Source organism: Lactuca serriola, chromosome 5, assembly GCF_051521515.1.
Source record: "Lactuca serriola cultivar US96UC23 chromosome 5, Lser_US96UC23_V15, whole genome shotgun sequence".
Taxonomy (NCBI): Eukaryota; Viridiplantae; Streptophyta; class Magnoliopsida; order Asterales; family Asteraceae; genus Lactuca; species Lactuca serriola.
In genome coordinates, this window is record NC_136412.1 from 57,602,782 (window position 1) to 57,629,237 (window position 26,456).

A 26,456-nucleotide genomic window follows, 5' to 3' on the forward strand; every position below is an offset into this window, starting at 1 on the left:
AAATCAAACTAATAGAATCAGATATCAAGAACTCACCAGGAGGAAGGGCAGACGTCGAGGGATGTAGCAGGTGGATGAGAACGGAGAAACGACGACAAAATCCTCTCATATTTTCGTTTCGACTTACCTGAAACGAGATGAAGTAATCAATGTATGTGATAAGAATGGTTTTTTAGGGGGGAAAAACCTTACCTGCAATAGTCGAAGTTGTTGACGGAGGCGTCCAAACGTGCATCGACTTCATCAATGGCGGTGGGGAGCACACCAACGATTATTAAAGACCGAGAGGTAGAAGAAAGGGGATGAGGGTCGATAAAGGAAAAAAAGAAGCGGATGGAATTTTATTAGGGCAAGAGCCAGACGCGTCTTTTTTTAATTCAGATGTAATATTAAATCTGAAATTTTAAGAGGTTTTTAAAAAATTAAGAGACTTTTTTTCATACCCTTCCAAACAGTCTGAATCTAAAAAATTCAGATATTGCTTCTTAATTTTTCAATTAAGAGGTTATCAAACAGCCCCGATTTTAGTATATTTTGGAAATTTGGCCATTTCTTTTATAGTAATTAAATTATTTAAATTTTCCGATACACTCGAACATGAATCACACTCCGAGGCATAACCCGTCCACGATTAAACAGGGCCATACAATTCAACCAACATATATAACGTCATCTCCCCTTTCGCTCTTTCTCTCCCTCTCTCGATCCTCAGATCCGATCAATTTCTCTGCAAAATATAAACCCTAAACTTGATCGTAATCAACCGATCATGTCTTCAACATTCTCCGGCGATGAAACGGCTCCGTTCTTCGGCTTTCTCGGTGCCGCGGCCGCGTTAGTCTTCTCCTGTAAGTTTTATCGCTTTTCTAGATCCACTGAATTCCAAATTCGATCTAATTAACCGATATCAATCTACACACGTGATGATCCTGTTTAACGCCGATCTATTAACATCGATCTTTGGCGTTCTAAGCTATAACGTTGACATTCGAAATCAAAAACATCGATCCACGATTCAAGTGCTCCTTTTTTATATCATTTGACTTTGTTATGTAGGTATGGGGGCGGCGTACGGGACGGCGAAGAGCGGTGTTGGAGTGGCGTCTATGGGAGTGATGAGGCCAGAGCTCGTGATGAAGTCTATTGTGCCAGTTGTTATGGCTGGAGTGTTGGGTATTTACGGTTTGATTATCGCTGTGATTATCAGTACTGGAATTAACCCTAAGGCTAAATCCTATTACCTTTTCGATGGGTATGCTCATCTTTCCTCCGGTCTTGCTTGTGGCCTTGCTGGTCTTTCTGCTGGTATGGCTATCGGAATCGTCGGTGATGCTGGTGTTAGGTAATTTTCCTTCACTCTCTCATTCTCTACATCTCTGTTACTTCAAACCTATATTTTCCACATTTCAGATCAGTATGCACATGGTAATCTGTAAGATAACATGAATATGCTTTATCATGAATCCATTAAGATTAATTCAGTGTCTCATAACCTAAAATCTTTACCGTTATATACAGTTCAAGTTCCAAGATTTTGATTTTTTGTTCAAGTTCTTGTTTTCATACATTGCAACTGCAACAAGACTACAATCCTTCATTCATCTATAGTTTCTTGAACTGTTGCTAACTTTAATTTGTTTCTTCAGAGCCAATGCACAACAACCAAAACTATTTGTTGGGATGATCCTGATCCTCATTTTTGCTGAAGCTCTTGCTCTGTATGGTCTCATTGTTGGCATCATTCTTTCTTCTCGTGCTGGTCAATCCAGAGCAGATTAGAAGGTATTCATTCAGTGGCATAATCGTGTGTTCTACAGCTATAACTTATGTGTTTTTTTGATCTTTCATTTTGAGGAGAGTTGAAGCTGTAGTTATGTCGTTTTTTCATAATTTGTGGGTGGTAAATGGTGATGATATGTGTGTTGAGGGGGTAGGGTGTAGGGTAGATTGTGGGTTTTCACTATAATAAAGATGTCTCATACTCTCATTACTCGTATTATTTATTTATTTGCAAACAACATGTTGGGATATGTATGCTTTCGTTGTATTTGATTTGCTTGATTTTGAAAAAGATATTCATAATGTTTTGGTATGGTATTATTTCAGTCAGAGGACCCCAAATAATGTTGATGAGAACCATGGAATAAGCAACCTAAAAAAGATTCAATATATTTGTGAGAATTTTTACTTCACTTAGATTGTTCTTGGTAGTTGGCATCGTTTTTCCACATTACACATAGTCCAAAAGTATAAATACGCCTCAAATTGTATGAATAATTAAAATATAAAATTCATGTGTAACACATGCCATGCTTTGAATGCCTTAAAGAAACAATAAAGCGATCGCCCTTGTTAACAGTGTTCCTAGATTGTAAGCATACGCACCATTAAATTTGTATATTCTTATATACCATAATATCCATACTATGTTGTTAAGATTTCAATGTAAACACATTTGATACGCATGCATTATATCCTTATGACATTGAGTAATGTTCTAAAAGGAATTCTATTATGAGTTATATATATGAATTATGAAAATGAGCAAATTTTTCCAAAAAATCAAAACCTTGGCATATTAATATCTCAATTCTCATGTCTTCTAAAGTTTTAAGGATATGTTGCTTTTGTCTAAAGAAGCATACAAAACTACAAATACAAAAGCATACAAAACTATAAAAGCAAAAAAATATTTTCTAATATAGCAACATAACTACAAAATGAGCAATAATATAAAAAAAGCATACAAAAAGACGTTTTCATTTTCCGAACAAACCACACAAACTATCACAATGTGCTTCATTCCTATTTTCATTTATTTGACCTTTTCTACTAATTTTTCCATTTATTAAAGATATTTGCCCCTTAACAATCAACTTGACCATTTTACCCCTCGGTACCAAGGTTGGTATCGGTACTGGTACCATACTCCCTCTAAATGGGTCTGGTACTCGGGATTTTGAGCAAATTCGGCATTCAGAAGACCGGGAACTATACTTTCATTTGATCGACCAATCTATTCAACATTCATCTATCGTTATGGCAATTCCAAACTCGAATACGTTCACTCAACATGACGAAGTACCTAAAATAAAATGGAAGGCCCTAACTAAACCTTGGGAACCAGTAGAAGTGATGGCATTAACACATTAATGGGTCGATATATATCCGCGGATGTGAAAATGGGCAACGACAAAAAACATGATTATTTTTAGAGGCGAGTTCTTAACTGTTTCCACAAAGAAATGAAGCAATATCGTACCAAAGACCAAGTGTACTTGAAATAGGGAAAGACAAACAAGGAAGTCATGTTGTTAAACGGTTTGTATAACATGAAACATCAATAGCATAACACAGAAAGTGATGACGTTATTTTCAATAAAGCGTTAAAAGTGTACAAAAAAGAAAACAAGAAGCATTCTCAAATTTATTGAGTTTTCAAATTTTGTGAAAGATAATGAAAAATCGAAAACGAGTAAAAACATCCAAACAACATGTCGGTCAACGGTGGTTCAAAACGGTCAAAAACATTGGAATCCGATTACACTACATTAGATGATTGTGTTGGAATTGACCTCCACGATGATGATACCATTTAAATTACATTGCCTTCCCCCATCGGGAAGGGACGAAACGAAATGCAAAGACACAGGTTAATCCAGATTTCCAGATAAGTTGAAAAAGCGACAGGGGCAAAGATTAAGGGTCTGAATACAAGAATAGATAAATTTTTAGATTTCTCTACATAAAGAGAGCATATGAAAAGTCACTGCACTAGGGTGTAAGACCCAAGTCACTACATTAGGGAGTAGGGAGGTGCATGAATTGCCTTTAGCAGTTAAAATCAAAATTAGGATAAAAAATATAACATTTAGATTTTTTTAAGCGTATATTGGGTTGTTTTTTAGGTTTCTTTTATTTAATGTTATGCTTTTTTTTTTTTTTTAGTTTTTAGCTTTTTATTTTCTTGTTATGCATTTTTAGTTTGAATTAATGAAGTTTAAGTTTTTTATTTAAATTGAATTATTTAAAAAATTAAATAATTAATTAATACATGTCATGGTGACCACTCACTGTATGTGGCAAGAAAGCATGAAAATATGATAAAATTGAGGTGATGCTAATGTGTGAGGCAAAAATATATGACAGAAATGATACACTCCCCTCTAGCCAAATGTTTAGTTCCCCTTTTGTCTCCTATGTGAATTAACTTCTTAAGGGAACAAATAATTGCTTTCATTTATGTCATTCTTGTTGTGTTTCTTCCCTGTCATATCTCTATCATATCTTTGTTAGCTGTTTTCTAGTCCTCAACTTGCCTATTTCTTTTTATTATTATGGCTAATGACAAATACTATAATGAATACCCACTAAGTGTCATCAAGGTTTCATCCATTGAAAAAGAACGCCACAAGAATGCCCCTAAGTAGCAAAAAGGAAAATATAAACCCATAAGGAAACATGGAAAAATCATAATGTTGCAAAGATTACCCATTAGGCAACAAAATTGCAAAAGAACATGCTCAAAAAACAATAACAAATATGTTGTTATATAGTATGTGCTAATGTGATGTTCTTGTTCCCTAGTATGCATGCATTGGTGGCAGCAGCAGAGCTATATGGTGCGTTGGGGATACTACAACATCCCTGAAAAAAATTGTTTTATATATAAGAAAATAATTTGTAAGCATGCTCTATGTTATTGTACCACCAACTAAAAGATTGTATAATGTTTTTTAATGCTCGAGATATGATAACTACATAAAAGATATATTGACAATGTTTGTATCCCCATATCAAAATTTCTTACTCCGCCATTGATTGTGGTTCATTATTAAGCAATAAACAAGTATGTTGTGTAGTTACATTAACATGTTACCTTTTATTTCAATATAGGATAGATTGTTATAGAATGAATTGTTACATAACATTACATATAACTAGTCAAATGGATAGTCTAATGATAATATAACTAAAAATATACTCTTTCAGAGTCTACATAACAATATGCCTCTTCACCTCTAACTAACTACCACATATATTTAAAAAATGGATAAGCTATTGATATTGTCATTGTCAGAGACTTGAAATCTTATATTGAACACTCATAATGCCTCAAATACTTATTTGCATTATGGATGAGTGTTGTGCAATATTGTTGTAAATGATTTCATTTAAGAATGTGGTTATTGTGATATCTTCATGTCATGGGGTGTGTATATCTAACTATTGAACAATTTCATATCCGTATTTTGGGATCTTTCTAAACTCCTTGTTTGCTTTCTCAAGCATATGTCTCCGTGGTCGGGAACGTGTTTATTGACTTATCATAAGTTTCATATATCTCAACATGTTATTTGTGATCCTTTTGAGATTTTTTTAAGTTGATTGTTTGTTTTTCTCAATATCTATGTTGGAAGTAATGATATATTTATTTTTAATAAACCAAAGATAGAATATTAGAATGACTTATTTGAAATAGGTTGTTGTATACAACGACTTCATAAATCACCAACAAGTGGAAAAACACTAACAATCACACAAACACTTAAAGAAATATTATATCTAATCCTTAAATAACTTTATATGTAGAACCTCACGAAGCTTTATATTATGAAGGATTGAACGAAACTATGAATGATTGAACGAAACGCCAAGAATGTGTGAAAATTATTTTCTTGCATATACTCAGTAGTTACTGTTTGATGGAGATGCTTGAAATAGTGACAGATGCAAGAACTTTTGATGTAGTTGCACCTTGCACAGGTAAGTGCACATATTTTTTTAGTGGTTGCACCTTAATAGAAAAAAAAAATACACTGCAGCGGAAAATTGAGCGGTGGTCCGGCACCCCCAAGAGACGCCTAAATTCGTCATCGGTTGAAACCAATTTAAATTAATCACACGAAAATAAAGTATTCTTGCGAATGTGTAGCGAAGGTTCTATATCGCAAAATGCATCTACATGTTTTATAGATACCATTTAGTGTGACTTGCGGCTTTAGTTTTCAAGAGTTTTAGAGTTTCAAGAGCAACCCAACGAATAAGGCCGATAAAATTCAATTAATCTTTTTCAATTAATTGAAATATAGATAGATGTTTAATTCTTTAAATTGGTAGTTATCTATATGTTGTAACTTTTCTAGCACCTTCCTAGTTTCCTTCTAGCTTGATTCCGCCCTTAAAAAAAACATGGTTGGATGAATAATATAAATTTCACTTTATATTATACTTTTGTGTTATAAAAAAAATACTGTATTATTGTAACTTAAAATAATAATTAGTTTGATTCGTATCAGAATAAGCGCTTACGTCTTTTCCAAGAATATGCCTTTCTTTTTACTAAAATTTTAGTGCAGAAGTTCGGATTCGTTTCCCCTTCCTTTTCTAGAGATTATAGTCAAAATCAGATCGCTCTCAACCGCCATTGACGTGGGCGGCCGGCAAACCTGTCCATCCTCCTCACTTGTATTTCAATTCCGACGAAAGATTGCCTTTTTCCGATCTTCGTTTCAATTCCTGTTTCGGAAACCAATCGGTTAAGCGAGAACAGTTAACAGAAACCAGTTTATGAGCTTTAGACTTGGTCTGAGACGTGCGGAGTCGAGTTCTCTGGGCAAGGCTATGGCGCAGGAATTGAACTCATCTGCGCCGGCAACCGCAACGGCAACAGCCGCCACTGTAACTTCAACGTCAACAACGAAGAAATCGCTATGGCCTTCTGCCCTTCGTTGGATTCCCACATCTACGGATCACATTATATCCGCTGAAAAACGCCTTCTATCTCTTGTCAAGTAATTCTCCCTCTTTATTGTTATCATTCACGTATCAAAATTGTAAAATTTCTCTTGGTATGTTTTACTTCTGAATCATCCCTCGTCCTGGAATAGAATACCTAAATTGTAGTAGTTAGTATCTCAATTAAATTAGATCCATTGGCGAGTGTGCAGCCTTTGCTTGAGTGTAAACTGGGAGATCAGTTTATAAGCAAAAAAAAAGTCTGCAAATTCACATATCTCCAACAATGGAAGCTTGAGTTCTAATCTCAGACATTCTTTGGTTAAGTATTTACTGACAAAACATGAGTAGTGCAAGTGTATCTCTATTTATCCAACAGTATACAATCTGAATTGTGAAAAGGAACCATTTTATGAATCTGCAAGTTCTTAGTATCGATAGTAATGTAATGTAGCTGTTGTCCTTTGTGCTCGATTCAATACCAGGACACCATATACTCAAGAGCTGGTTGATATCGGATCTGGCCCACCAGGATCTAAGGTCAGGTGGTTTCGTTCTGCTAGCAATGAATCAAGATTCATCAACACCATCACCTTTGACAGCAAACAGGATTCTCCTACTCTTGTAATGGTGCATGGATATGCAGCTTCTCAAGGTTTCTTTTTTAAAAATTTCGACACTCTTGCCAAACACTTCAGAGTGATTGCAATCGATCAGCTAGGGTCAGTTCTTCACATAATCTTTGACCAAATTCTGCACATTATTGTAGGGATTCATTTTCTTCTATATAGTTTCAATTTTCTAGCTTATTTATTGCAGTTTTGTTTCTTGTATGGCAGTTGGGGTGCATCTAGCAGGCCTGATTTCACTTGCACAAGTACAGAAGGTTAGGTTTTTATTAGCCTATTACTTTTCTTTTCCATGAATAGCTATTCGGATAAGTTATTCTTTCCCTACTTTCTCTATTAAGTTATTATTTCTACATGGAAACACCCACATATAAGTTTTTTCTACATTAAGGGTAAAATGGTCATTAAGTAAGATATTTTTTTCTATTGTAGAAACTGAAGCTTGGTTTGTTGATTCCTTTGAGGAATGGCGAAAGGCCAAAAACCTCAGCAACTTTGTTTTGCTTGGGCACTCGTTTGGAGGATACATTGCATCCAAATATGCTCTCAAAGTAAGTTTTCTTACTGATATATACCAATAAAAAACAAAATATACTTTTTTTTTTTACTGATTATTGAAAATATTAAAAGCACCCGGAGCACGTACAACATCTGATTTTGGTGGGACCCGCTGGATTTACATCAGAAACCGAACATAAATCAGAAAGACTTACAAAATTCCAAGCAACATGGAAAGGAGCTGTTTTGAATCATTTATGGGAGTCTAATTTTACTCCAATGAAGGTTGTGAGGTAAATATCTTTTTCTTTTTTTTTTATTTGTCATTTTCTTTTCTTGATACTTCTTTAATTTCTTTTTATATTTTTTATTTTCAGAGGCTTAGGGCCATTTGGTCCAAATTTAGTCCGTAAATACACAAGTGCAAGATTTGGTGAAGGTGAAGGGTTGGCTGAGCAAGAGTCTGCATTACTCACAGGTAATCGAAAATTGACCAAATTAACCATTTTGACATATTAAAATATTTTGGAATAAATATATATTAATATTTAGTAATTATTAATGTTTTTATTGAAGATTATGTGTACCATACTTTGGCTGCAAAGGCCAGTGGAGAGCTCTGTTTGAAGCATATTTTTTCATTTGGGGCGTTTGCTCGGAGCCCTCTATTACAAAGGTCCGTGTGTGTGTGTGTTTCTTTCTGACTTGATGAACTTAATACACACAAACAAGGGTAAAATGGTCATTATCCATTCAGCCACTTTATCTATAGTCTATACAAGACTTAATGTGAAAAAAGAAAAAAAGAAACATTTGTTTCTCTTTCAGACCAAATGAAATGTCTGAATATGATATGTAAATGACCATTTTACCCTTTTTCTTTGTTTGGCTTAGTACACCCGCCACCACCAATCGAGGGTAAAAATGACATTTATTATTTTGTTTTGGCTGCAGATCTTCAGAGTGGAAAGTGCCAACGACGTTTATATACGGTTTCCAGGATTGGATGGATTACAAGGGGGCGGAGGCAGCACGGAAGAATATGAATGTCCCGTGTGAAATTATACGGGTCCCACAGGTTTCTATTTTCCTTATGTGTTGACACAAATGGATGTTATTATTATTTTTTTTATATATTTTAATAGAAATATATTTTTTTATGGTATTTATATATTTGATTATGATTTGCAGGCTGGTCACTTTGTGTTTCTGGATAATGCAAAGGGCTTTCACTCATCAGTATTGCATGCTTGCAGGAGATTTCTGTCTCCAGATATGGCTAACTATCCTCTAGAAGAAGGTGTTATATCTGTCTAATTTACCAATTTGACCTTGTTAATACCTTAATTATATGCAACACAAACTCAATACAACACTTGTATTATAGCTTATAATTTGATTGAATATGTATTGGCACAAAAGTAATGGGTTGTTTATTTATTTTATTTTTTTTGAGTTATTAGTCTTGATGAGTTAAGCTCTTAATCTTGACAACTATACATGGTTGTTTGTTTTTTACTTGATCCGGATAGAATGATTTAATGGGTGAAGTAAAAAAAGCAAAAAAAAAAAGTTGACTTAGTGTATTACTTTTAAGGGAGAATTTCGTTTATGTCCCTTATAAGTTTTTATAATTACGTCTATGTCCTTGTAAAACTTCACATGACATGTATTCTCTTATAAAACCTATAAACTCACATATATACCAGAATACTTAATTTAATGATAATTGATCTATATAAAAATTAAAAACATTATCTTAAAATTAGATTATAACCAAATTACTAAAATACCTATTATCAGGTATTCCCAAAAGTTCACAAAATGGCTCAACAATACTCTCACAAGGCTAAGGTTTGCATCTGGGGAATGGAGGTTGTGAATTGAGCAAACCTTAAACATCACATTCCTTAAATAGGGATCGAGGATCGAGACCTAGGGTTTTGGGTTATTACGGCTTTATGTTGCAATCCACATAACACCGTATCCCTACTTAATGACATGACACGCACCGCAACACTCCGTTGCGCGCGTTGAGAGCTAGGATTTTTCCTCAAACCCTCTTCTTGATTTTTCCTGAAAACCCCCAAAAACATATCCAAAAAACAAGCCTATAACTCTCACCCACTTAAATCAGATTTCTTCCTCAAAATTCGTTTTGGAAAACACTTTATATACATCTCGCATAATTCCTTTATGGGTTTTCCAAACCCACTTATTCTCTCACCTAGGCTATTACTATATTCCTATATTTCACACCTAGAAACTCACAACCTCGTGTCGATTCATCAGACTCATAATCCACACATCAGTACGCTATAGTACTCTCATCTAATCGCATTAGTCGGGTCCCGCCCGCATATTGCATACTAACGTAGGCCCGTAATCCCATCATGACTCCTTCCACATATTGTGCCTAAAGACTCACAGGATAACACCGTTCTTGTCCTCATCCCAGGAAGACTCACAAAACAACACCATTCTTGTCCTCATCCTAGTATGGGCCTGTAGGATCGTGACACAATACTATTTTTTCCATCATCCCACCAACACAAACAACGGTCACTCTGAGAATAACACTAAACGGACCCTAGAATATTAGATTATTAATGTAAGCATACACCAATGTGTTTTTATGAATAATAAATGGATTTTTTTTATGTATCTTGTGTTAAAAAGTCGGGTGTTACAATATATATATATATATATATATATATATATATATATTGTGACAACTCGAAATTTTCATTTGGTCAAACCTTAAAAGTCAATCATAAGTCAATTTCAGTTCTATTTGTTTTTAACAAATTTAAAGTTCGTTTGACTATTATAATAATTATTCTTTAAATGAACGGGTGAAAGAATGTGTCGTCTCGGGTCTTGAAATTTCAAAACCGCGAATACCTCGTAGCTTAGAAGTTCCCAACCAATTAAACTTTTATGTTTGGGCCGTAAACTACCCTAAAAACCGTAAACTCATGCTTAAGCATGAGTTTACTCCTCAAAACACATCACTTCTCATTTTCACCCTAAAGAGTAATCTCCAAACACTCTCAACTATCATCCCAGTTTTCACCTGATTTCCCGAAAACGTAAGTACTTCTTGGCTTGATTTGTTGTTATATCACAACAACTAGTAATTATACATCCTTTAATCCATCAAATTTCATGTTTTGATTAGATTTCCAAAACACCAAGAACACACACTAGTGTTCTTGGACTTTTAGTTCATTTCAAGCTTCGACAAAGTAAGTACTTCTATCCTATAGCCTTTTAAAGCTTGCTATACATCTTAATATCAAGGAAATGTCCCAAGAACACCAAGAACAAGGTGTTCACGGTTTTGGGAGGCTCCCAAAACTGTAAACACCAAGTATAGTGCCAAAGGGTGCTTTAGGGTGTCTAGGTGCTTCACAATACCTTAGGGACTTGCCTAGATCATTCCTTGAAGTGTTTATCACATAAAAGAACAAGAAAACACTCATTTATACGTGTTTACGGTTTGGGGATCTCCTAAAACCGTAAACACCCCAAAAAGGGTATAAATGCCCCATATTTATTCCTTATGCCTAGAATCTAACCTAGACTATTACCATGATGAGCTAAGGACTTGAAAACCCCCAAATACCATAAACCTTATGAGTTTACGGTAGTAAACTCAAAGGAAAATGGTAAAGGGACCGTAAAATCCATTTAGGAGTGAAATGGTGCCCTAGTTCCTTCCATGGTCACTACATCAAGTAGAAAAGCTTCTAGGGACTCTTAAAGCTTAAAACAACAAATGGTCACAAAGGGGGTGAGCTTACGACCGTAAACCCAAGGGTTTACGACCATAAACCCTTTTGGTTATGACCACAAAACCATAAACTCCCTAATGGAGTGTTCCTTGAACCCCAAACACACTAGCCTTTCCCTACAACACTTAGATGCAATCCTTGAGACTTGTAACACTTGTATAAGGTGTTTAGCATGTCCTAGGGTGTCTTGACTTTGTTTATTAGTTTTTTAAAGACTAATTGGGTACATATATATATATATATATATATATATATATATATATATATATATATATATATATGTTAACTAGGATCATAGAGTGTGTTCAAGACTTCACTTGACACCTAGCAATCCTACATCTTCAGTTCATCCGTACCACTCACTACAGGTGAGTTCATACCCCTTAATCAATGGTTTAAATGTTTTTAAATGCTTTATGGGGGGGGGGGGGGGGGGGGATACAAGTTGAATACTTATAGTTATTACATCAATCACATGTTATTAATAACTACAAAACCAGTTATTTTCTTACTGTTCAAACTGTTTTACAAATTCTTATACTTATCAAAAACATTTACTTAAGCTCTATTATACTTATTATCAAATGCATGCCTATGTATGTATAGTTATATAAGACATGTTTAAAAGGCTTAGGAAGGCCAGCTCGCTTTATTTCCTTTTCCCCGTTAGGATGTGGTCTGGTAAGGTATCGGGTATCCTTCCGAAGGTCGTTTAAATATTAGTTATATATCATGTGTACATATATAGTCATAAAGGTTCTTCCAGTCCATTGAATACCTTGGGTAGCAAGGGTATACTTTCATGTTCATACATACCGGTTATATCACTAGTAAGTTACCATAGGGGTAGCACATGAGGATACTAATACTATTACTAGAACAATGAAACATACAATGAGTTAGTTCATTCATGAGTCAGTACATTACTATACATGCTAGATAGAGAGAGAACATACATTACAGCTAGCACATGCAGAACAATACAGTACATACAGGCTAGACAGAGAAAGAGTACACTTACAGATAATACATTCATTACATATACATTCATGCAGTTATGTGAACCATTAGACAGGTCATGGCACTTCCTGCCATGACCGTTTTTGTATCCCGAATCTCCTTAATTGGGGAGCGTATGAGTTTGCGTATAGATCTATACTGGATTGACTATCCTACACCTTGTTGCTCGCTACAGTGGGACTTGCAAGTCTACGGGTGCCAAATGTCATTTCTTACAGCGTCTTACATCGTCGTTTTACTAGAGTCGGTAGCAGGATACATGTCGATCACATGTTACTTTGAACACCTTTTGTTTTAAGGTAGTTAGTACAACGGTAGTCACTTATTACAAATACTACGGTACTATAATATTTTCCCATTACATTCACTTCGCGAATATTCACACGATGCACGGTAATGTAAAAACTATATTTTTGGTTAATGATAGTCAGAATTGGGAAAACACACACTCTAACAAGAGACACACGCACAGACACTAGATGCCTTGGTAGAAGGCTACAGTTAGTAGGGAACATAGGGTTTTCTAGGAGAGTTCAAACATTTTACAAAACATTGTACAAAACATCTTACGGAACATCTTACAAATGCTTTCATACAAACACATACATTAATATACTTATGATCTCACCAGCTTTAAGCTAATACTCGCTTTCAAAATAACTTGTATTCTCAGGTCACCAATAGACAGGTACAGGTGCCAGGCTTTTGAGAAGATGGAGTTCGTTCAAGACTCGTCTTTTATTTTGATATGTATATTTTTGGTGTCTATAACTTTGACAGAACACACATGTATGAAATTATATTATTAATGCAATGGATGATGTTGTTGCTTGTTTACTACTATTCATTGTTGTGATACTGTACATGACGTCCTCCGCCCCAGAACATTTTCGCCGTTCATGGTTTTGGGGTGTGACATATATATATATATATATATATATATATATATATATATATATATATATATATATATATATATATATATAATTCAAACAAACAACTAAGCAAAATTAAAAGAACAAAAGGAACCAACAACAAATAATACATATACTAGATAAGGAACTTCTAAGTTGTTTTAGGCTAATTTTGGTGGTTTCATATGCAACTAAGGGACATATCTTGAACGATATTCATATCCTCTAGTTCATCATTGCCCAAGCGTTTTGAACTAAATGATGATAAAAACATTAGCAAATTATGTAAAGTGTCACATGATAAAATTGTGATTTAATTTCATTTTAAGTAGAATGGTTCACTTCTTCTAACCTTAGTCTTTATGTTAAACACATACACACATGACAAAGAGTATCTACATGAGAACAACATACTTAAAATGTGTTGTTACATACGAACACCTTAATAAATCACCAACAACGGGAATGAGACCAAGAATCACACAAACACTTGATATGTACGATAGTGCTATATTTATACATATATTTATGTGTTATTGAAGTATATTTTAGATTTAATTGGGTTAATTACAAAGATAGTTTGTGATTAATTAGTATAAAATCTATTTTGTATCCAAAGAATGATATTTTCGAGGAAAATGAATAAAAATGAATAAAGCTGGAAACTTGAAGGTTGGAACATACATAAAGAGGAAAAGAGAGAAGAAAACATGAATTAAGTGGATGCCACGTCATGGAAACTACATTCCCACGATGTGGTAGCTTGGAAGCTTCTCGACTGATCTGCATGAAGACTTGAGGTCTACGAAAGAAATTATCTCCCACGTCGTGGTGAGCATTATGCTACGACGTGGAAGCTGTAATATGAAAAGTATAAATATCGATTTTTAGGTTAGATTTAGGAAGATCTTAGAAAGAGCTTCAACTAAAAGTGACAAATTACTTCTAAGAAACTCTTGGAAGTCTAGATTTCGATTGAATAACAAGGATCAAAGTGATTAAAGTGAAGATTTCATTAATCATTCAATTTGCTTAGTTTTTACCATGTTTAGCTTATTTTATTTTGTGATTATGTGTGTTTCTGCTATGATCATGGGCTAATAACCCTTTACTTTCGTTTGGATTAGATGAACCCTAATACTATGCGTTGATTTCCTATTTTGTTATTTATGAAGTTGGTTTTTACTTGTGTTTGATAAATCATATCCTAGCATGTTAAAGTTCTAACCTTTGTTGCTTTTCTTTCAAGTGTTGTGTAGTTAGATGATCAATTTGATTTTATGAACTTGTTATCTAGTTGTTGTTTATGAACAATGAATCGTTAGATCTAGAGATAAAACATATCCTAGAGTTAGGTGGTAAAAGTTTGTTGCTTTAATTATGTAGGAAAGCATTGATAATCTTATTGTGTACTTAAATTGTTTGTCTTGACCATAGAAAACTAATTGTTAAATCTTATCATTCATAGTCCAATAAAAATCTTAAAATCAATTTGGTGTTCTTAGGTTGTTTGACCATAGTAATTGAAGTTCATGAATTGATATATGTTGGCTATTCAGATCATGATAACTACTAATTCATAATTGGTAACCAACTGAATAAATCCATTATCTTGAAATTAACCATAAGAAAATGGGAGATTCGAAGGTAAACGAAAGTATTTTTTATTCTTGATTAAAAATCGTTTTCTAGGTGTTTGCTTTTGTTTATACTTAAGTGTTAAATTTAAGCTTTTTTGAACTTGTAAAATCAGATAAAACCCCATTTAAAGTTATTTCTTTAGTTTAATTATTAGCATTTAGTTTTTAGTTTAAAATTTTTGTTCCTTGCGTTTGACCCCTTACTCTACTATACTATTACACGACTAGGTATACTATATATTGTGTTTTAGCTGGTAAAATTAGTTGGAATTATAAATTTAAGGCTTAGTGAGTTTAAAACACATAAATGTAGAACCTCATGCCTTGTGTAACATCCCAATTTTCAAGACCAAAAATTTCATTTTTGATATAACGGTTTAGAGAAACATTTATAGGAAAACATCATCAAGTCACATCATTTCACAAAACCATAATCACATGTCTCAAATCCATATCATAAAAATAGTAATATTGTCATAGTATAATCCCAAGAATCTCATAATGCGGAAATCATGTGTGGGTGATGTGTTGCTATCGTGTCGGCTCCTTCCCCTTCAATGAGGAGGTATCTGAAAACAAAACTGAAAACTATAAGCACGAAACTTAGTGAGTTCCCCCATCATACCACATACCATATAATCACATAATGCCTTGCATATTTGGGTGCTAGCCTCCCCTTCGGTCTCTTTCAACTGGTAACCGGGGACTATTTCACCCCTACCACTACCACATAATAATCTAGCATAACATAACAATCATATACTGCCTAGCATATAGCGGTCTCTTTTAACCGGTAACCGGGGACTATTTTACCCCTACCACTACCATAGAATAACATAGCATACTGGCACATAAACATATCAGATAATGGCATACCAGACAATTATCACAAAGACAATCATCTCATCTATAATCACCTACTAGTGGGCTGACATTGGTGCCTTAGACCCACTTCTACTAGAAGGTAACTCACCTCAATGTCGTGAAGTGTCTGAAGTGTACTCGATGATGGGATCAACTCCTCTCAACCTCCTACACATATCAAACCTCCTTAATTACCATTCCATACTCTTAACCCTTTCAAGGATCAACTCAGGTCAAAGTCAAAGTCAAAGTCAAGGTCAACACCCTGGTCAAAGTCAACTTTTGGTCAAAGTCAACATCTGGTTGACTCAACTCGCCGAGTTGGTCCACCAACTCGTTGAGTTCCATAATCCACAAAATACTAGAACTTCGATCCTACTTGTCGAGTCTTTCAAGAACTCGTCGAGTTCTCCTTCATACAGAATCGGGACCTTTTGCTCATGACTCACCGAGCTCATCCTTGAACTTGTCGAGTCCTGCTTCATACAAGTTGAAGTGTTTAGTCCTTGACTCGCCGAGTTCTTCCTTGAACTCGTCAAATTCTTCTTCATATAAGTTGGGACATTGCCTTGAACTCGCCGAGTTCATCCTTGAACTCGTCGAGTTCTTTGATCTTCAAGTCCATATTTATGTCCATCTTGTTGAGTCCTCTTCTAGACCCAAACAGATTGATTAGAAACATAAAAGATTGGGGAACCATGACCCAGATCGCCGAGTCATATGAACGACTCGTCGAGTCCCCTAAATTCCATGACTATCTAGTCGATTTCAGTCGGGCTTGATGCATCCAGAACATAAATCTAACCTCCTAGGATTGATATAGCACGTAAAGTTACAACTTTACATGCATGCATGGGTTAACTAGCTCATAAGGACCCAAAATGAAGTCTACAAGGTGCATGGGACTCCCATGGCCATAAAGTTGGCACCTTTATGCCATGGGAACCCTTAAAGGTTCCAGATCTGAATGTACCACCCCATTGATACACACAAACCCAAAAATGGCTTCACTAGGACTTAGAAAAGGTAGAAACTAGCCTTAAATAGAGATCTAAGAAATGAATAGTCAAGGTATCAGCTTTATACCTCAACTGAGCTGAAATGTGCCAAAACCTCTGGATCTACTTGCTTTCTCTTGATCTCCCAAACCTCCTCTTTCTTCTTAAGCTTCAAAGACACACACAAAAGGACAAAAACTCAAGAACACTCAATATATGATTATGGTTTCAAGAAGAGAGTCTGAGGGTGATGGAGGCTGGAGTGGAGACCCTATAAGTTGTTTAAATAGGGTGCAAACCCTCAAATTTAGGGTTTTATCTAGACATTTCTACTCGTTGAGTCGGGGCTTCCGACTCGGCGAGTAGGCTCTTCCACCCACGTCCAAATTTCGCATCTACTCGACGATTTGGGCCTCCAACTCGTCGAGTCCCAGAGTAAAAACGCAAAAACTTATATTTAAAAAAAATACGTACCAGGAACCGGGCGTTACAACTCTCCCCCACTTATTTTAGATGTCGTCCTCGAAGTTTGCAACAGCTGTTGCATCTGGAAAAAGCTCGGGGTAGTTCTCTCTCATCTCATCCTCCGGCTCCCACGTCTATTCCGAGCCCTTGCGGTGCTGCCATTGCACCTTCACCAGCTCAACCTTCTTGTTCCTTAGATCCTTCGAATTTCTATCGAGGATAGCTATTGATCGCTCAATGTAGTTCAGGCTTTCATCCACCTGAATATCCTCTAGAGGCACCACTACAGATTCGTCTACCATGCACTTCCGCAGCTGGGAGACGTGAAAGGATGGATATTTGAGAAAGAAGTTATTTGTGATTTATTAATATATTATTAGTATAATATATTAATTGAGAAATCATATTATATAATTAATATTGGTCAACAATTAATTTGGAATTAATTTAGTGATCACAAGAGATTAATTAAATCAAGGGGACTGATTGTAACGCCTGTGTTTCTGGGCCTGTCATTAATGTTGATATAATAGTCTAGGTTAACCTTTGTAACCCATTTTGAAATAATAGAAGTGTATTATTTGAGTATTATGTGTTTTGTGCTTAATTGCTTAATTATGTGGTTTGATTAATTAAGAATAAAAATAAGCGTCAAAATTTAAGTGTAAAATAAACTTGATATCTTTGGATAATGTTGTAGTAGTGGAAACGAGGTTTCCGAATATATATAGAACGCCCAAATCTGACTTCGTATGAGGAAGTTATGATTTATCGAAGTTTCGGCTTAGCGGTATGCAGCCTGAAATACTCGATTTGAGATCGAGCGGTTTTTAGCCGAAGCAATCTAAACGAGGATCGAAGGTCTCGTTGTTGGTATCGAAGCGATAAAAAGTTAGGCGAGAACGGACGTCAAACGAAGAAGTTATGAATTTATAACGAAGTTTTTCTGTCCCGACCTACTAAAAATAAATAATAAAAATAAATTCAAAATTAGCCGACGAAGTCTAAATGAAAGTTGTAGAGCGTAGTCTCACCTACGCGTGGATATAAAGAGCGTCGAAAACGGAGTTCGTATGAAGAAGATATGAATTTCCGAAGTTTATTAAATATTTTGTAATTAAATTAAATCTTTAATTCGGATGATTATCCGAAGGAGTCACCGATCTGATCCGAAGTACGCCCCGCGTACAGCGAAGCATGACGCACCTCGCACTCGAGTTCTTCGGATGACGAACGCCATGACGTTTCGGAGTACGCCCCGCGTACTGCAGTACGCCCCACGTACTCCGAGGCTCCAGCCTCCTATAAATAGGATGCGAGGGCAGCCGAGTTCTTTTGCTATTTTCTCTCTTCTCTCTCCCGTTTTGCATCGATTTGCGTGCCAGAAATACCCCGAAGCCCCGGTATTATTCTCGAGCCCAGAAGCAAGTCCCGAGATCCCGAAGATCCCGAGAAGTGCGGTTCCCGAGCCGAAGCTCTGCCCGCGAGAAGTTCGATTTTTGAAGAGATCTTCCAGATCTGCTGAGGATTACTACTTCTGCAAGTCGTAGTGTTGTCCGATCGTCCTCTGATCAAGTGAGTGTATACTACCTTTCATAAACACGATAATAATACAAGTATGGTTTGAGTGTATTAAGTATATTGTTGTTTATGTGTATAATTTTGTTGTTATAAATGTGAATGTATATTCATTCTCTTCTATCTCATAGATCTGATTTACTTTCTATGAAATACGTGTTATGTGGGTGTGCCTCATCTGTTATGTGGAATATGTATTGAATGAAAATGATATACAGGTTTTAAACTATGTATGAAAATATATATTTTTATCTACTAATATGTTGGGTAGAACATGGGTAGATAGTTGGTGTTTAATAAACAGATGAGAGGCCTCGATGTTGTTGTTGTTGATCTAGTTATTCAGCGGAGTATGGATAACGACCACGGACTCTTTCTAGACAATCCTGTGGAACGCTAGCAGGTTCATAACCTGTAGGTGTTGTGAACGATGTGTTCACCGGTGTACTCTATCCCCCTCATGGTTGCCTTTAGGATATCTATTGTTGAGGAAACCCCTTAGCAGTAATGTACGTCCCGATGAAAATCCTAGATTAGGTCCCTTGAGATAGATGTTATTTTAGGGACGCAAAGTGAGGATAACGGGAATGGGTAATCGGGATAGTGATTGGTTGGTGAAATTAAATATAATTTATTTATTGTGGGTTGAAAACCCTATATGCTCACCAGGCTCCCAAGCCTGACCCACTCAGTTTTATTTGTATTACAGGAAGTGGCGCAAGGGCGTATGATGGATGAATCATCGAGTTGTTTTGTTTACAAGTCTGTATATGTATATATTTGTTGAATGACTTGTAATATTATCGTTTATGTTTTGTGGTCTGTATCGGAACATGACATCCCGAGTTTTGATTATATAATGAAAATGCATCTCTTGATGAAATACTGTGATAAATATTATTTTATCATGTTTTGTTTTGGGAACAAATTCCGCAACTCTTTTAAATCAAAAGGATTTACTCTGAAATTATTTAAAAAGCATAAATGAAATTGGTCTTTTCTGGCCGAGATTTTGGGGATGTCACATTGATTAACTAAATCAACAATATATATAGTTTAGGCCAATGATTCATGATTGATTAGTGATGGAGTAAGTTTATGTGAGAGTCCATGAAGTGTTAGTCCATAAGGCTTATCATATGGATTATTGGATTTAAGGCCCAAGGAACGAATTAGGGTTTACAAGTTGAGACCTTAGGAATTCCACACTATAAAAGTAGCCCCTTAACTCCAAATTCACCCACCTAAGGGTTCTAAGAGAACCCGAACCGATTTTGGTGGTTCTAGCCTCTCTCTTAAAGTCCTCCATTTGGTCATGGTGTTTGTGACTTTTTGAGGCATCACACTTGAGGTGCTAAGCTTTTGAAAGGCCAACAACTACAAGCTACAAATAAGAGGTATTATTCTAACTAGTTTTATGATTCATGTACCAAATTTGTATGCTAGATAGGTTTCATGATTTGGATAATTTTTGTTGCATGTATAACTAGAGAAAACTTATATCCAAAGCATTAGGGTTGTATGTCCACCATAGGAGTGTTATAGTACATAAAACCCAACAAAAACCTCCTAGGTTTTGCGGTTGGGAGTCAAGACAAACAAAAAAAAAAGAAAAAAAAGGAGAGAAAAGGAAATACCAAAAAGGGTGACACCTCACTATTACTCCACAAACATCAACACAATTAACCATCATATATCAATGCATATGTACTAATGACCACCATACTTCTATGCTAATTATCCAACATGTTTCTAATATAATTATCCATCAAATAACAAGAAAGAAACCCTAGCTCCCCCATAAATTTCGTTCACCTCTCCCCCCTCTTTCTTCATCTTCATCTCTCACTTCATTTTCTCCATTCCTCCATAATCCTCTCAAGAACAAGTTCAAGTCTTCCAAAGATCCATCCCTCCAACTTGGTTCTTTGGATTTTTGGTAAGAATTCCTTGTTAATATAGTGTTTTTATACACATTCATACTATTTTTGTTATATTTACACACATTTATATGTGTTATTATCCATAGGGTAATACCATCTTCAAGTGTTCTAAGCTTGAGGATCTTCATCTTCATCTCTTTATCCACTAAGAAATCCACTAAATGTGAGTTCATACCCCTTCATTTTCGAGTTTTTCCAAGTTTTTAGGGGTGGAATACAAGTAAACAAATCTTATTTGGATGATCTAAAGGCTTTGCAAACTAAAAATACAAGTTATGTCACTAAAACATATATAAGCTTAAAAATCAGCTTTCTACCGAATAGTTGTGGTCTGTTCACTGACTGTTTTGCCCTGCTTAAACTTCGTATATTTCAAAATTGTTCAATATGAAAATATTTTAGGTCTATACCTTTTTAAGGACTACTCGCACACGTTCATACAATTTTCCCACAATTTATGGTGATTTTTACAAAACTACCTATCATTTCAGAACATTTTCAGACCAGTCTGTAGAAATGAATGTTTTCACTCTATTTAGGAACCATTTAAGGTCAGGTAAAAATATTATGGACAAAATAGACTCTTTTTATAAGCTTTGAGAGTTTACGGATCCAAATTTCGACTTACGATGATTTTTCTATAATATTTCTACAAACATGGACAGAAAAGTCAAAAACTATAAATTGTCTTTATCATACTAAATGTTTTATACTTGTGTTTAGATGTAAGTTTATATGTTATAGTATTTTAAAACATCTAGACATGATAACTTACATGTGTTTATGTATATGATTATATAAATGGAGCTTTTCTAGCAAAAATGGTTACATTATAGTCACTTATTAATTTAGTGGGTTTTAACCTAAAAATATTATGTTTTCATTTCACATTTACATACGAGACAAAAATACACTTTCATATTTATATAAAAGATTATATATGAATAGTTTCAAAGACATACTTATTACATTTTACAAGAAAAAAATGAGTCGTAGTTCGTGTAAATCCGTTAATGCTCTAGTGAGATGTTCCTTCACCGTACCTACCTAGAGTACACCTTAAGTCCTGCATTATAACCAGAGTCTCCTTGAGGGAGAGCGAGACCGTTGTGTATAGATCTATACGGGATTGACAACCCCATACCTCAGCTGTTCGCTACGGTTAGACCAGCAAGTCTAGGGTGACAAAAGTCTACCAATTCCGACGCATGAAGAACATCGTTCAGGCATAACAGTCATATCAAGCATGGTTATAAGAACTCACATAGGGATTACCAAAACTATATTGGTTTATGAGAAGATTACACTTCACCGGTTTTATTAAAATATAAAATTACATATAATTTTCAGTACACAATCACTTACACTTCTGTTTTTAGGGTTTAAGACTACAGCTTACTTATAAGTAAATATTGGATTTTCTGTTTACATAAGTTATTACTTCGCAAGGAAAAGTTACAAGGTAATTACATACAATTACAGTTCATATTAAAGAAAACATCGTATTTTCTGGAAGTATACGAAAGCATTTTTTCGCAAAACAGTTACAAACCCTTTTCATACAAAATGCTTATGAACTCACCAACTTTATAGTTGACACTTTTCAAAATCACTTGTATTCTCAGGAAACCAGTAGACAGGTATTCCACCATTCTTAAGGGTCGGCGTCGTCGTTTCACGTTTTCCACTTTTCAGTTATTTATATTTAACTTTTGAACAAACAAAGTGTTGTAAACAATGTAAACTTGTATTATCAATATATGAATGTTTGAGTTTCTATGTTTCATTACTATTCAATTGTTATGATACTATACATGAAGTCACTTCATCCGCCCCCAGACGTTTCCGCCGTTCTGGTTTGGGGTGTGACACAAACCCTTGTTTTGGCCTCTTAAGCTTCATTTAGCCATGCATGTGAGTAAAGTTGAAGACTTTACATGACCTTTTAGCCTTTAAGGTCCGAATCTGTGTTTATAAGCTCTATCTTGAAGATATGGTGGTTTTTGGATTAAGATGTAACATCCCGAATTCAGGTGTGTCTCTTAAACCCTTCTCATTTTCCAAGTTGTCAAGTTAAACCCTTAAAAGAAATACTAAGGCAAATGGGTACGATGGGCATATTGAAGAGTACGTTGCGCGTACTCATGCACTTAAGTTGGACACGGACTCGCCTAGGTACGCTGGGCGTACCTAGGGTTACGCTGGGTGTAGCGGGCCCAGATGCAAACCCTAATTTGTGGCTTGTACACTATAAAAGGAATGTTAAGGCCTTATCCTCAGCCACCATTTCAGAGAGTGAAACCCTAATAGAGAGCTACCCTTCGTCCCTAGCTTGTGTGTGTGTGTTCTAAGCTTCAAAGTGCCATTTCAAGTTGGTGAAAGAGAAGAGGAGGCCATTTTAGGAGCTAGAAGTTGGTGGACAAGATTAGATCCAAGTTGTACAGAGGTTGGAGCTTCTTTTTGAGGTAAAAAGCTCAAAGCTTTCCTTGTCATTTGTGATTTGTGCTTCTTGGACCAATTTTTAGGGTTTTTGGTCCCAAGGTGGAGACTTTATGAGCAAATGGTCTCCATTGGCCTAGATCTACCATATTTCAGGGTAATATGAGTTGTATGTTCATAAAAATCCAATCTTGGACGTGAATATGGAGCCATGCATGAGATCTAGACTTTATGAGGAAGAAGGAAAGGTGTTAGAGTGATTAGGGACCTTTACAGCCATGCAAAGGCTTAAAGGTCTCGACTTTATGGATTAAGTGGTCTTAGAGAAGTCAGATCTTGAGTTTGAGTTTATGTCTTAACCGTTTAAGACCAAAATCCAAGAAAGGCTGAAACTGAGACTTACTTTGGGCGTAACTCTCAGAACGCGCTGCGTAAGGGGTTGAGACCCCGATTTTGGATCGCCGGCGTACGCCCTGCGTACTGCCTCCTGTTGACTTTCGTTGACTTTTAGGGTTTTGGCCAACATTTGGACTTTTGGGTTAGGGAGGGGTAAAATGGTCTTTTACCCTTCCGTGGGATTGTAAGAATGGATTTAATCTAGCCTTTGAGAGCCATTATTTATTTGAGAGTACTGTTTATGTGATTAGGCGGGGGCTAGATCAGTGTTTTCATGTGCGAGATTATCCGAGACACCCGAGGTGAGTCTTCTCCCCATACGTTACCTAGAGCGGTATTTATGTGTAGACCGGAGGTCTTGTATGTTATATATATATATATATATATATATATATATATATATATATATATATATATGTATGAGATTATGTGCATTGTGTTATATGTATGCTATGTGTTGAATAGACCGGGCCGGAGGGCCCAACGATATATACCGGACCAAAGGGTCTACGACACAGACTGGACTGAAGGGTCTGACGAGCTATGACCGGGACAGAGGGTCCAACGAGCTACGGGACTGGAGGGTCCCGCTGAGACACATCGAACGGAGGGTCGTACTGTAGACTCGAGTGGCGTATGTGGTGTTTTGGGGAACTCACTAAGCATTTATGCTTACAGTGTTATGTGTTATGTGTTTCAGGTACTAGTGATGACCGCGGGAAGGCGCCGACATGATCCGTACACACTCGTGGAGTTTTATTTCTTGAGATTCTGGGATGTTTTGTGATGATAAAATTGGAAACATTATGTTTTGATATTATCTAGTGATTAAAAGTACGTTTTAAAAATGAAAAATTGTTTTGGAAATTTACGTTGTTACAAGTTGGTATGAGAGCCTTGGTTTGAGGAATTCGGATGCCCCTTTGGGCATGTCTAAACTCCATCTGAGGATTTGAGGTAGTTTTTCATAAAATAAACAATTTTTCTAAAGAAGTAAAAGAGTTTGCGAAAAGCAAAAGGAAGCAGTGTGTACGATCAGCCAGCGCCCGAATGGTGATTTCCCAAAATACCCTTACATTATGTGTTATGCATCGAGTTCCTGGATGTTTTTCCCGAAGAGTTTCCGGGTGTGCCTCCTGAGAGGCAGGTGGAGTTTCGCATCAATTTGGTTCCGGGGGCAGCTCCTATCGCCAAGGCGCCTTGCGCCGCCAGAGATGCAGGAGTTATCCTCGCAACTTTAGGAGCTGCTGGGCAAGGGATTTATTAGACCGAGTAGCTCACCGTGGGGAGCGCTGATCCTTTTTTTCAAGAAAAAGGATGGTTCACACCGGATGTGCATTGATTACCGGGAGTTGAAAAAGTTGACGGTCAAGAACCGTTATCCATTGCCGAGGATTGATGATCTGTTTGATCTGTTGCAGGGAGCGTCTTGGTTCTCCAAGATAGATTTGAGGTATGGATATCATCATATGAGGATGAGGTATGAAGATATCCAGAAGATGGTGTTCAGGACTCGTTATGGGCATTACGAGTTTGTGGTGATGCCTTTTGGCTCACCAATGCACCGACAACATTCATGGATCTCATGAACAGGGTGTGCAGGCCGATGTTGGATCGATCGGTGATTGTGTTCATTGACGATATTTTGGTATATTCTAGATCTAGAGATCAACATGAGGAGCATCTGAGAGAGATTCTCGGAGTATTGAGGTCGGAGAGGCTTTTCGCCAAATTCTCCAAGTGTGATTTCTGGTTATGAGAGGTCCAGTTCTTAGGACACCTTGTTAACCAGAATGGGATATTGGTCGATCCGGCCAAGATTGAGGCGGTTATGAGATGGGAAGTGCCAAAATCCCCCACCGAGATCAGGAGTTTTGTGGGATTGGTCGGCTACTATCGGAGGTTTATCAAGGATTTCTCCAAGATCGCCGTTCCTCTCACCAGGTTGACCCGGAAGGGCATGGCTTTTAGTTGGGGTCTTGAGCAGTAGGCCTCATTCGAGACACTTCACCAGAGATTATGTGAAGCCCCGATGTTAGCCCTTCCAGAGGGGATGGAGGATTTTTTGGTGTACTATGATGCATCGATATCGGGGTTGGGTGCAGTGCTGATGCAGAGAGGGCACGTGATAGCATGTGCATCGAGGCAACTGAAGACTCATGAGACGAGGTATCCCACCCATGATCTGGAGTTGGGGGCAGTAGTGTTCGCCCTCAAGATATGGCATCACTATCTGTATGGGGTTCGGTGTACCATATACACGGACCACAAGAGCTTGAAGTATTTGATGGATCAGCCCAACCTGAATATGCGCCAGAGGAGATGGTTGGATGTGGTAAAGGATTATGATTGTGAGATCCTGTACCACCCAGGAAAGGATAATGTCATAGCCGATGCCCTGAGCCGTAGGACGGAGAATGCCCCGATACGAGATGTTGTATGAGGTTGACAGTGATGACTCCAGTGTTGGACACCATTCGGGAGACCCAGGCAGAGGCTGTGAGACTGGAGAACCGTAAGAGAGAGCGGGTGATCAG

General features: G+C 36.5%; 2 protein-coding genes across 2 annotated transcripts; both read left to right on the plus strand.

Annotated features, from left to right (window-relative positions):
- The first annotated feature begins 643 nt into the window (after positions 1 to 643).
- On the plus strand, positions 644 to 2,092 carry LOC145052521 (V-type proton ATPase 16 kDa proteolipid subunit). The gene is made up of 3 exons (XM_079000344.1): positions 644 to 848; positions 1,057 to 1,342; positions 1,647 to 2,092. The coding sequence occupies exons 1-3, from the start codon at positions 770 to 772 to the stop codon at positions 1,777 to 1,779; spliced, it is 498 nt and encodes a 165-aa protein (XP_078856470.1). The 5' UTR covers positions 644 to 769; the 3' UTR covers positions 1,780 to 2,092.
- A 4,246-nt stretch (positions 2,093 to 6,338) lies between these two features.
- Positions 6,339 to 9,310, plus strand: LOC145052522 (putative 1-acylglycerol-3-phosphate O-acyltransferase). The gene is made up of 9 exons (XM_079000345.1): positions 6,339 to 6,794; positions 7,224 to 7,460; positions 7,578 to 7,624; positions 7,800 to 7,918; positions 7,998 to 8,158; positions 8,243 to 8,343; positions 8,442 to 8,541; positions 8,820 to 8,943; positions 9,057 to 9,310. The coding sequence occupies exons 1-9, from the start codon at positions 6,571 to 6,573 to the stop codon at positions 9,180 to 9,182; spliced, it is 1,239 nt and encodes a 412-aa protein (XP_078856471.1). The 5' UTR covers positions 6,339 to 6,570; the 3' UTR covers positions 9,183 to 9,310.
- Positions 9,311 to 26,456: the final 17,146 nt, after the last annotated feature.